At 38.4% G+C, this 12,850-nt stretch overlaps 1 protein-coding gene across 2 annotated transcripts in view; it reads right to left on the minus strand.

Moving 5' to 3' along the window:
- MAP3K7 (mitogen-activated protein kinase kinase kinase 7) overlaps positions 1-12,850 on the minus strand; it is a 76,708-nt gene that overhangs the window by 39,833 nt on the left and 24,025 nt on the right. For both annotated transcript variants that reach the window (XM_035296351.3, XM_035296350.3), the window contains exons 7-10: positions 11,236-11,364; positions 9,844-9,974; positions 8,123-8,204; positions 547-677 (exon numbers count right to left, since the gene is read on the minus strand). In XM_035296351.3, the coding sequence (XP_035152242.1) occupies positions 547-677; positions 8,123-8,204; positions 9,844-9,974; positions 11,236-11,364 (473 nt within the window). The remainder of the gene's footprint in view (positions 1-546; positions 678-8,122; positions 8,205-9,843; positions 9,975-11,235; positions 11,365-12,850) is intronic.

Below are 12,850 nucleotides of genomic sequence, written 5' to 3' on the forward strand. Positions count from 1 at the left end.
CTCTGAAAGGAGAGGGAAGTTTGCATGAGAGGGAGCTGCTGGGGTCAGGGAAAGCAAGCTGCACATACTGCCTTTATGAAAAGGCAGACACTAGAACTGGGAGCTAAAAGCCCCAATTATTTGTTAACCTAAATGTCTCAGGCAAAATGAATAAACTCACTCCTTGAAATATTTTTAAAATTAACAATGGCAAAAATATAATAAATTGAACAGTATGAAATGATAATCTTAGGAAAACTCCTCTAATTGCATAGGGCAGCCAAAATATATCCATTTAACATTTTGAACCATCAACCATTACATTTAGGGATTATTACACAGAGGGAGTTAGAGCTGGCAAAGGTAGCAATCATTAGAAGGAAAAACAATTTGGTAATAAATGGTAGGAGAATCTCATTCATGTCTCTATTTGTAAGCTTATCTGTATGTTTCAAGAAGAATATTCAGGATTTATAAAACAGAAGATGGTAAATGATTACAGTTACTATAATATTGTGACTACTGGTGAGGTTACCAAACAATTTTACTTGTATTAACATAACCAACCTGTTGTTTTGCCTGATTTTTCAACAATTTTGATTCTAAGCGCTTAATAGTATCATTTGTGGCAGGAACTTGCTCCATATTAGTGTCACTTTTATTACTTGTATTTGTAGAAGCAATGTCCATGAATGAGCCTAGGAAAAGCAGAAACATTTATGACTACTGGTCGGGAATAATACAAATGCGTCACTTAGTATTACGTAACTTACGTTCTCTTATGAACTAGCCAGCCAGGAACAGAAATAAACTACAACTTTTCAAGCTAATGAAGAAATCCAAACAAACCCATTTTCAATAAAACTTAAGGATGGCACAAAAAAGGAACCAAGATGCCTAGTTATAGTCTTCTAATAGTCAAGAATAACTTAAGGTTTTTAACCTGAGCTAGTAGAAGAACTGAGGGCTATTAATTGAGATGGGGAAAGACTACAGGAAGAGTGAGTGTGAAGTAAGTATCAGGAACTTAGTTTGGAAAATGTTAAGTTTGAGTTTCTATTAGATGTAAAGCAAGTAGTTGGATATATGAGTTTAGAGTTCAGGTATTAGATGGAAAAAATTATGAACAAACAGATGGTATATAAGGCCATAATACTAGATGAGGTTATCAAGGAAATGAGTGCAGACAGATAAGTGAAAAAGCCAGATGATCAGGTCCTGGACACTCCAACATCTCTAGGTTGGGGAGATAAGGAATAACCAGGAAAGAAATCTGAGAACAAATGGCCAGAGATGTAAGATGAAATCTAGGCCAGTATAGTGTCTTAGAGGCCAATTGAAGAAAGGGCTGTAGGAAGGAGAAAGTAATGAATGAAGTCAAGTGCTACTGAGAGTCAAGATGAGAAATGAAAGTGATTCCTTAAATGTAGTAAGGTAGTGATAACTAGTGACCTTGACAAGGACAATTCTGAAGTACTGGCATAATATGTCTGAATGGAGTCAGCTCAAGAAAGAATGGGAAAAGAAAAGCTAGAAAATGCAAATACAGACTATGTATGCTGTAGGAATGATCCAGTACAAAGTTAAAACTGATGAAGCAAGAGAGAAGGGAGAACTGCTAAGAATAGCAGACGGGATATAATGCACAGATGGAGAGGCACACCTTTGGCCAGAAGCATGGATAGTTCAGCCAGAGTAACAAAAGAAAGCAGAGTAGATGGGCACAGAAGCTGTGGAAGCTGTCTTCTGATGAACTCAATTTTCTCAGAGAAAGAGCAAAGAAGATCAGCTGAGAGTGAGAAGTGGGGAGGAGGTGTCTGAAGTCTGAGGAGAGGCTACAGTATAAAATTAAGACATATAGAGACTGACTCAAGATGGCATGGTGAGAACAACCCAGGATTGAAGCTCTTGGTGAACGTGCGGAGGGTGAGTCAGGGCTGCATTTCCAGACGAATCTTTGTTGACCACAGAACGGGGAAATTCCCAGGTATAAAAGAGATGTGGGATGCCAGCGAAGCGGTTTTGGCTGGTGCAGCCGGCGGCCGGTGCTGCAGCGCAGCAGCGCTCCACAGCGCTCCGCACAAAGCACACTGGTCTGGGTGTCCTGTTGAACCGGCAATCTGAGACTTGAGAGGGCAGATTGGCATATCCATCTGATTGAACGGGACTTGGACAGTGAGTCAGGCCAGGAGATTCCAGGGAAACGGCGTTAGGGCCAGGGCAGTGAGACAAACAATACAGCGATTCCAAACGCTCCGGGTGGAGAGTTTCACTGCGGGCACAGCTGAACCCAGGACAGTGCAGCTCAGTCGGGGGGGGGGGGGCGTTTGCCATTACCGAGGCAACCCGCCCCTACTGAGGTACACTCCCATTGCTAATGCAGCCTGCCGTTGCCGAGGCAACCCGCCACAACAGACACTCCGCCGCAAGGCGTAGCCCGTGGCAGCAGGGTGGAGGCCGCAGCAGCAGGGCAGAGCCTGTAGAAATAGGGCGAACCTCACACCCGCCTTGGCAGGCAAATAGTGACTAGACTGCCTCCTAGCTGGGCAGGACAGCGCAACAGACACATAAAGAAAACCCCAACCCCCTGAGACAGAGCATCTGAGGAAAAAAGGGTTTTTTTTTTATGAGTTCTGCTGCAGCAGAATTAAATGTAGCAGCCTAACAGCCCTGAATGAACAAGAGCTCACAGCTCAGCACTTGAGCTCCTATAAAGTACAGACTGTCTCCTCAAGCAGCTCCCTGACCCCTCTATATCCAGAAGACTGACATTTGGCAGGCATCATTCTGGGAAAAAGATAGAAGAAAAAGAAACTGGTAGCATCCCTCACTGTTTCGCAGCCGCTATAGGTGCACCCCAGACAAGCAGGGCCTGGAGTGGACCTCAGCAGTCGTACAGCGGAGGGGCTAGACTGGTAGAAGGAAAACCAAGTAACAGAAATACTTCATCAACAATAATCTGGGTGTCTGCTCAGAGACCCAATCGAAAAGTCAGCAACTACTCAGATGACAGGTGGATAAATCCACAAAGATGGGAAGAAACCAGCACAAAAAGGAGGAAAACACCCGAAACCAGAACTCTGCGACTCCTACAAAGGACCAAAACTCCTCACCAGCAAGGGAACAAAGCTGGATGGAGAATGACTGTGAAAAATGACAGAATTAGACTTCAGAAGGTGGATAATGAGAAACTTTTGTGAGCTAAAAGAACATGTATTAAATCAATGCAAAGAAACTAAGAACCTTGAAAACAGATTTGAAAAAAGATTCGAGGAAATAATAACAAGAATGGATAACTTAGAGAGGAATATGAATGAATTGAAGGAGCTGAAAAACACAATACGAGAACTTCGCGAAGCATGCACAAGTTTCAACAGCCAAATTGACCAAGCAGAAGAAAGAATATCAGAAGTCAAAGATCAACTCAATGAAATAAAACAAGAAACCAAGATTAGAGAAAAAAGCGCAAAAAGGAATGAACAAAGTCTCCAAGAAATGTGGGACTATGTGAAGAGACCTAACCTACGTTTGATAGGTGTAGCAGAATGTGACGAAGAGAATGAATCCAAGCTGGAAAATACTCTTCAGGATATCATCCAGGAAAATTTCCCCCACCTAGCAAGACAGGCCAACACTCAAATGCAGGAAATACAGAGAACACCACAAAGATATTCCGCAAGAAGAGCAACCCCAAGGCACATAATCGTCAGATTCACCAGGGTTGAAATGAAGGAGAAAATACTAAGGGCAGCCAGTGAGAAAGGTCTGGTCACCCACAAAGGGAAGCCCATCAGACTCACAACAGATCTCTCAGCAGAAACACTACAAGCCAGAAGAGAGTGGTGGCCAACATTCAACATCCTTAAAGAAAAGAACTTTCAACCCAGAATTTCATGTCCAGCCAAACTGAGCTTCAGAAGTGAAGGAAAAATAAAATCCTTTGTGAACAAGCAAGTACTCAGAGATTTTGTCATCACCAGGTCTGCTTTACAAGAGCTCCTGAAAGAGGCACTACACATAGAAAGGAACAACCAGTATCAGCCATTCCAAAATCACACTAAATGCTAAAGAGCATCAACATAATGAAGAATCTACATCAACTAACGGGCAAAACAGCCAGCTAGCATCAAAATGGCAGTATCAAATTCACACATAACAATATTAACCCTAAATGTAAATGAACTAAATGCACCAATCAAAAGACACAGACTGGCAAATTGGATAAAAAACAAAAACCCATCAGTGTGCTGTATCCAGGAAACCCATCTCACATGCAAGGATCCACAAAGGATCAAAATAAAGGGATGGAGGAAGATTTACCAAGCAAATGGAGAGCAAAAAAAAGCTGGAGTTACAATTCTTATCTCTGATAAAATAGACTTTAAAGCAACTAAGATCAAAAGAGACAAAGAAGGCCATTACATGATGGTAAGAGGATCAATACAACAAGAAGAGTTAACAATCCTAAACATATATGGACCCAAAACAGGAGCACCCAGATACATAAGGCAAGTTCTTAATGACTGACAAAGAGACTTAAGACTCCTACACAATAATAGTGGGAGACTTTAACACTCCACTGTCAATAATAGACAGATCAACCAGACAGAAAATCAAAAAGCATATCCAGGGCTTGAACTCAGACCTGGAACAAGCAAACCTGATGGACATTTACAGAACTCTCCAAACCAAATCCACAGAATATACATTCTTCTCAGCACCACATCACACCTACTCTAAAAGTGACCACATAATTGGAAGTAAAGCACTGCTCAGCAAATGCAAAACAACTGAAATCATAACAAACAGTCTCTCAGACCATAGTGCAATCAAGTTAGAACTCAGAATTCAGAAACGAACCCAGAACCGCACAGCTTCACGGAAACTGAACAACTGGCTCTTGAATGTTGACTAGATAAACAATGAAATGAAGGCAGAAATAAAGAAGTTCTTCGAAACCAATGAGAACGAAGACACAACATGCCAGAATCTCTGGGACATATTTAAAGCAGTCTCTAGAGGAAAATATATAGCAATAAGTGCCCATATGAGGAGGATGGAGAGATCCAAAATTGACACCCTATTGTCAAAATTGAAAGAGCTAGAGGAGCAAGATCAAAAAAACTCAAAACCTAGCAGAAGACAAGAAATAACTAAGATCAGAGCTGAACTGAAGGAGATAGAGACACAAAAAACCCTTCAAAAAATCAATAAATCCAAGAGCTGGTTTTTTGAAAAGATCAACAAAATAGACCACTAGCCAGATTGATTAAAAAGAAAAGAGAGAACAACCAAATAGATGCAATAAAAAATGATAAAGGGGAAATCATCACAGATTCCACAGAAATTCACACTATCATCAGAATATTACAAACAACTGTATGCACATAAACTAGTAAACCTGGAAGAAATGGATAAATTCCTGGACTCCTGTGTCCTCCCAAGCCTAAACCAGGAGGAAGCTGAAACTATGAATAGACCAATAACAAGGTCTGAAGTCGAGGCAGCAATTAAGAGCCTACCACACAAAAAAAGCCCAGGTCCAGATGGGTTCACAGCCAAATTCTATCAGACATACAAAGAGGAGCTGGTACCATTCCTTCTGAAACTATTCCAAATAATCCAAAAAGAGGGAATCCGTCCCAAATCATTTTATGAGACCAACATCATCCTGATAAAAAACCCGGCAGAGACCCAACAAGAAAAGAAAACTTCAGGCCAATATCCATGATGAACATAGATGCAAAAATCTTCAATAAAATATTGGCAAGCCGATTGCAACAGCAAATCAAAACACTTATCCATCATGATCAAGTAGGATTCATCCCGGGGATGCAAGGCTGGTTCAACATACGCAAGTCAATAAATGTAATTCACCACATAAACAGAACCAAAAACAAAAACCAAATGATTATCTCAATTGAGGCAGAGAAGGCATTCGACAAAATTCAACAGCCCTTTATGCTAAAAACCCTCAATAAACTCGGTATCGATGGAACCTATCTCAAAGTAATAAAAGCTATTTATGACAAACCAACAGCCAATATCATACTGAATGGGCAAAAACTGGAAGCATTCCCTTTGAAATCCGGCACTAGACAAGGATGCCCTCTTTCACCACTCCTATTCAATATAGTACTGGAAGTTCTAGCCAGAGCAATCAGGCAAGAAAAAGAAATAAAGGGCATTCAAATAGGAAAGGTGGAAGCCAAATTGTCTCTATTTGCAGACAACATGATAGTATACCTAGAGGACCCCATCGCCTCAGCCCAAAAACTCCTGAAACTGATAAGTAAATTCAGCAAAGTCTCAGGATATAAAATCCATGTGCAAAAATCACAAGCATTCCTCTACACCAATAACAGACTTAAAGCCAAATCAAGAACGAACTGCTATTCACAATTGCTACAAAAAGAAGAAAATACCTAGGAATACAACTGACAAGGAACATAAGGGACCTCTTCAAGGAAAACTACAAAGCATTGCTCAAGGAAATAAGAGAGGACACAAACAGATAGAGAAACATTCCATGTTCATGGTTAGGAAGAATTAATATCGTGAAAATGGCTATATTGGAATCAACGCTATCCCCGTCAAGCTACCATTGACTTTCTTCACAGAACTGAAAAAAACCACCATGAACTTCATATAGAACCAAAAGAGAGCCCACATAGCCAAGTCAATTCTAAGCAAAAAGAACACAGCGGGGGGCATCACACTACTGGATTTCAAAGTATACTACAAGGCTACAGTAATCAAAACAGCATGGTACTGGTACCAAAACAGAGATATAGACCAATGGAACAAAACAGAGGCATCGGAGGCAACACAACACATCTACAACCATACAATATTTGATAAACCTGACAAAAACAAGCAATGGGGAAAGGATTCCCTGTTTAATAAATGGTGTTGGGAAAACTGGCTAGCCATGTGCAGAAAGCAGAAACTGGACCCCTTCCTGACACCTTACACTAAAATTAACTCCAGATGGATTAAAGACTTAAACATAAGACCTGGCACCATTAAAAACCCTAGAAGGAAATCTAGGCAAAACCATCCAGGACATAGGAGTAGGCAAGGACTTCATGAACAAAACACCAAAAGCACTGGCAACAAAAGCCAAAATAGACAAATGGGACCTAATGAAACTCCACAGCTTCTGCACGGCAAAAGAAACAGTCACTAGAGTGAATCGGCAACCAACAGAATAGGAAAAAATTTTTGCAGTTTACCCGTCTGACAAAGGGCTGATATCGAGAATTTACAAAGAACTCAAACAGATTTACAGGAAAAAAACAAACAAGCCATTCAAAGATGGGCAATGGATATGAACAGACACTTTACAAAAGAAGACATATATGAGGCCAACAATCATATGAAAAAATGCTCATCATCACTGGTCATTAGAGAGATGCAAATCAAAACCACATTGAGATACCATCTCACGCCAGTTAGAATGGCGATCATTAAAAAATCTGGAGACAACAGATGCTGGAGAGGATGTGGAGAAAAAGGAACACTTTTACACTGTTGGTGGGAGTGTAAATTAGTTCAACCATTGTGGAAGACAATGTGGCGATTCCTCAAGGCCTTAGAAATAGAAATTCCATTTGACCCAGCAATCCCTTAACTGGGTATATATCCAAAGGACTATAAATCGTTCTACTATAAGGACACATGCACACGAATGTTCATTGCAGCACTGTTTACAATAGCAAAGACCTGGAACCAACCCAAATGCCCATTGATGATAGACTGGATTGGGAAAATGTGGCACATATACACTATGGAATATTATGCAGCAATCAGAAATGATGAGTTCGTGTCATTTGTAGAGACATGGATGAATCCGGAGAACATCATTCTCAGCAAACTGACACAAGAACAGAAAATGAAATACCGCATATTCTCACTCATAGGCGGGTGATGAAAAATGAGAACACATGGACACTAATCTCCATCTCAAAAAAAAAAGACATATAGGAGGAAAAGAGATGAACTAAAATATAATACAACTGTCCAACAGCACTAAACATGCATGTGAGGATAGTAAACACGTGCTATCTCCAGCCACATTCAGCTGCACTGGTATAGGCAAGGAGTAAGCCAAGTGTCAGCTTTTATTAGGCTTGTGGTTTACCTGTACTGGTGGCAGAGTTGCTCTGTCCTTCATCTGAATACTGACAAGGATACTGTAATGGCTCATCTGCTCCTGGAAAGTACTATATATAAAAAAGTAGACCACAGCTTAAAATTTCCTTAATACAAATTAAATCCTGTTAATGCTTTATTTTCCCTAAGATATTTACTAAATTTGTAGGTGCCTAAGTATTTTATTTTACAAAGATTACAATAATGTACTCTTGAATTTCAACTTTGATTAATGCCATGCACCTACCTAAGAATCTAGCTTACATTGGAGTCTAGATAGTCTTGAAGAAAACAGCAAATATCTCTCTAGAGAAACATATGAAATAAAATAGTATCATTTCTCATAATTATATAAAACATATTCATGTTCTCACAGTAGTGATATAAACTTCTGAACTTCTGCAGTGATTGTTAGTCTGACGACTGAGACTGGTATACCATAGAATAATTGTTACAACATTTTAAATATTAAGAGGATAGCTTATGAATGTCTTTCTACAAACTGGAGGCATAATATTCAAAGTGTATGCTGGAAAAAAATTAAGAGTTTAGAGAAAAAAAGGAAAGGTATTCTCCTCAAATTAGACAAAGCACAGAGAAGCACAAGTATGACTTCAACAATTTATATATCCCAAAGTTTTAAGTAATCTGACTATAGATTTCCTTACTGTGACCTTGAGTTTTTTTAGCCTCCCACCTTCCCTGGTCCTCAGACCTCTTAGGTCCTTTTTTTCTTTCTCCCTCCACTTAATTCCAATCAACAATTATAATTCCTTTTGGAATAATTTTCATCTTTCTAGCTTCTCTCTCAAACTTGCTTGGCTAAGTTATTTTCTTATACACACACCTTTAGGGCCTAGGGTTCTACACATGACTGGTATCCAAATATGATGGTTAACTTTTAGATTAGCTCAAGCTGCTTTGCCTAAGTAATTTTCAAAAGATTGAACAACCTTTTACCATTTCGGAAATCATTTAGTCTATATTTAAGGAGACTGTAAGATTCTTCTACTGAACAAACTGTTCCAAAATTTAGGCACTTCCATATATATGTGAACTTTTTAAAGCCAATATATCACTTCACAGTTTTTGTTAATGTACCAAAAACCAGAAGCATAAAATATTCCAAAATAATCCAAATTTTAAATTTAATCATTTAAAAAGAATTTTTCTAAATAGAAGAAAGTTTAACTTTTTACTGGGATATGAAAACCCAAAATAGGCAACAAAAAAAAAAACAAACAGTAAAACTCACTGAAATAAATGTGTCTGAGAATGCAACCTATTGCCTTGCATAATGCTTGATGAAAATCGGTATCAGAAACATGTAAAATTTAGTTTAGCATGTATTGATGTAATACTAGTACATCTAAGTCCTGTGAAGGCTTTAGAGACTATTTCAGTTTCTCTCAGGTTACAATGAGGTAACAGGCCCATAGACAAACATATTTGTCCACTAACATAAGCAATAAGAAAATGCAAGTCTAGAAACCCAGTCTAGCCATCTTTCCAGTGATAAAGAAATGGATTTTTTCCTTTCAAAATAATGTTTCCTCTTCTGTGAGTAATAAATGCCCATTCTAATTTAGAGAACACAGAAATGTATAAAACAGAATATATTAATAACATCCCTTTTACTTTAAAATCCCATTAAAACTCAGCACATATTAAATTCCCTAAATCCAAAGCCCCTCAAAAGAAGGATTATACCCGCATCAAGTGAGTCATTATTTTCACAATTTCCTCCATTGAAGGGCGCTGGGAAGGATCTTTAGACCAACAACGAGTCATCAGGCTCTCAATGGGCTTAGGTAAATTTTTGATCAGTGGTGGTCGAGTACCTACAGTTGAAAATTAGAGGAAGGGGGGAAGAATGTATTTACCCAAAGAATGATGCAAACTCTTTGCACATATTTCCAAAGTGGTGTTTATTTTATAGATCTTGTAGTTTAAGATCTATAATTTGGAGTAATAAAAGTGCTTTGTAACTTCATTAATTAACAAGTTAGTTATTTTACTCCTTTCTTTACCAATGTTCAATTACAACTGACAGAAAGCAAGCAAGCTGCCCTGGTCAATGTTGTCACAGTCTCTACAGTAATACTAATGGCAGTAATATTAAAGGCAGTATAGCAAACTGGTAAAAACAGCTGAGATTACTCAGATGATGGTACTGTTTGATAAATCTATGAATAGCCTAAACAGTTGGGCAGACATTTGTTTTTATACTTGTGGAATAATGTAAAAAATGGCTCTTAGTCACAATGTTTATAAACAAGAAATGAAATAACTGAGAGTGATGCTAAAGAAGGTAAGTGGTATGCCTTTATGAAAAGCAATTTTCCCCAGCAAATGTAAAGTAACTTTACTAATGACGAGGATGCATTCTAACATCATATGTGGTTAAAAACATTACTAGAGCTATAAAAGGAACAGGAGGGATGCAAGGACATTGAGTCTGTAAGTCAATATGACTGTAAATATGAGCATTCAAGTCAGAAGCATCCGGATTTGAATCCCACCTCTACCACTTAATAATCTTGTGACCTTGAGCAAGTTACTTAGCATCTCTAGGCCTCAGTTTCCTGATCCGTAAAATGAGGCAATAGTACTCACCTTTTAAGGGTGTGTGAGAATATAAAAAGAAACAATATGTGAAGCATTATTTTCTTTGCTTTTTCTTCTTGATGAGGCCCTTGCTTCCTCAGGAGAAAAAGGCTATTAACTCTCCGGCTGTATATTAACCATGTGAGAAATTTTACGTATGTATTTATTTTATTTTTTTCCAGATTCCAACCTGATGCTTCTCCCAAAGAGAGAGCCAATCTAGACAGCTGGCTCTGGCTATGTACTGATGGCCTTTCCCTAATCAGCACAGCCAGTGAATGTCCTCAGCCGCATGCGTAGACCAGGACTACTCTCAATGCTGCTCTGCTGGACTCTGGGAAGGGGCAGGGCGGAGTCTGATAATAGTAAAGTAGAGTCTTAAAGATTTGTACATTTTAATGTTAGAGATATACGGTATTCTTTAGGGAAGGGGACAGGAATAGTTTTCCAAGTAGAAAATATACAAAGTATATTTAAGAAAAACTTTTTACGAACCGTTATGAACAGCCCACATGATTCGGAAAGCTGGGCCACCAATCTCATCAAAGGGTTTCCGACGCGTTATCACTTCCCAAAGAATAATACCCCAGCTGAAGACGTCACATTTTTCACTGTAATTACTACCTAGGGAAAAAAGGTAGTATATAACCTAAAGACTATTTTTCCACAAACAATTGCTGAAATTTTAAGAATAGGTATCATGGATAAAAACAAGAGGCTGTCACATGCACGTTGTTGAAAATGTCTTTTCAACATTTTAAAATGTATTAAGTATCAACAATACACTAAAAAAAAATCTACTTCAGAAATTCAGTTATTTCCTATCTTTGCATCAAGAGGCATAGGACCTGACTTTTATGTATTTAGACTGATACTTTCTCTGGGGCAGAGTATGAAACATCTGTACATTCCTTTATGTTATTTATTATTATTTTATTCTGAGACAGGGTCTCACTCTCTCATTCAGGCTGGAGCTCAGTGCAGCCTCAAATTCTTGGGCTCAAGTGATCCTCCTGAGTAGCTGGGACTACAGGCATGCACCAGCACACCTGGTTAACTTTTAGAGATAGGGTCGCGCCATGTTGCCCAGGCTGGTCTCAAACTCCTGGGCTCAACTGATCCTCCTGCTCTGGCCTCCCAAAGCGCTGCAATCACAGGAATGAGCCACTGTGCACTATAACCCATGTTACAATCTAAATTGTGTTACAGGTTGGCATCTTTGGAAATGAAGAAACTTACACAGCCTAAAAGTCTGCGTTTTGTTGCTCTAGACGATTAAGGATTGTCTAGAGCAACAAAATTCATCTTCCATGTAAATAAATCTTTTTGCTCTCCACATACAGTAAAGACATATTCAATAAGTCATTAATTTTAAAACAATATTAAATGTATACATTCTGTATTTGAAACAGGAGGCATTATTTAATGTGTAATGTAACACTGATTGTCCATTCACTATTAAATTGAATTTTAGGATAGAAGAGCTCCACTCAGGTGACTAGTTGCATTGCAATGCAATTTCTCTTCATTTGGGGTGGTTAAAATCAATCAGAAAACCCCAACACTTTAAAGTCATCAAAAATAAAAGAAATAAGCTATAATCAGAGTCTGATTAACTGAATGTATCTGAATTTTATGGGCATTCACACTTCCCAACATACAAATCACAAACCTTCAGTTCAATGTCTCTCATTTAAAATATAATTTGATGTTTTTATACAGAAACCTAGCATATAATTTACAGACAACTCTTTTAGAACGTCGGTGATATATGGAGGTATAAGAAGGTAAATATGTAAGCTTGCCCTTTATTTGTAATTCTTAGTATCTTATTTCTGTCCAATTACTTGTATTTTTTTAAAGGCATTCTCATATAAACTTTAGGGCTCTCAATTTTTAATTGCTAGGAAACCAATAAAAAAGCACAGTTAATTCTCTTTATTCCTGGTATTTATGTTCTATAAAGTTTCTGAGAACACTGAATTAGTGAACACCAAATCATCGCTCCTAGGGAAAATAAAGGGTTATGCTGCTGTGTGCCTCTGGTCACTACATTTTTGTTAACTGATCAATATAACTTTGTTTCACATGTATTTCTGCTTAAAGACAC

This window comes from Callithrix jacchus, chromosome 4 (assembly GCF_049354715.1).
Source record: "Callithrix jacchus isolate 240 chromosome 4, calJac240_pri, whole genome shotgun sequence".
NCBI lineage: Eukaryota > Metazoa > Chordata > Mammalia > Primates > Cebidae > Callithrix > Callithrix jacchus.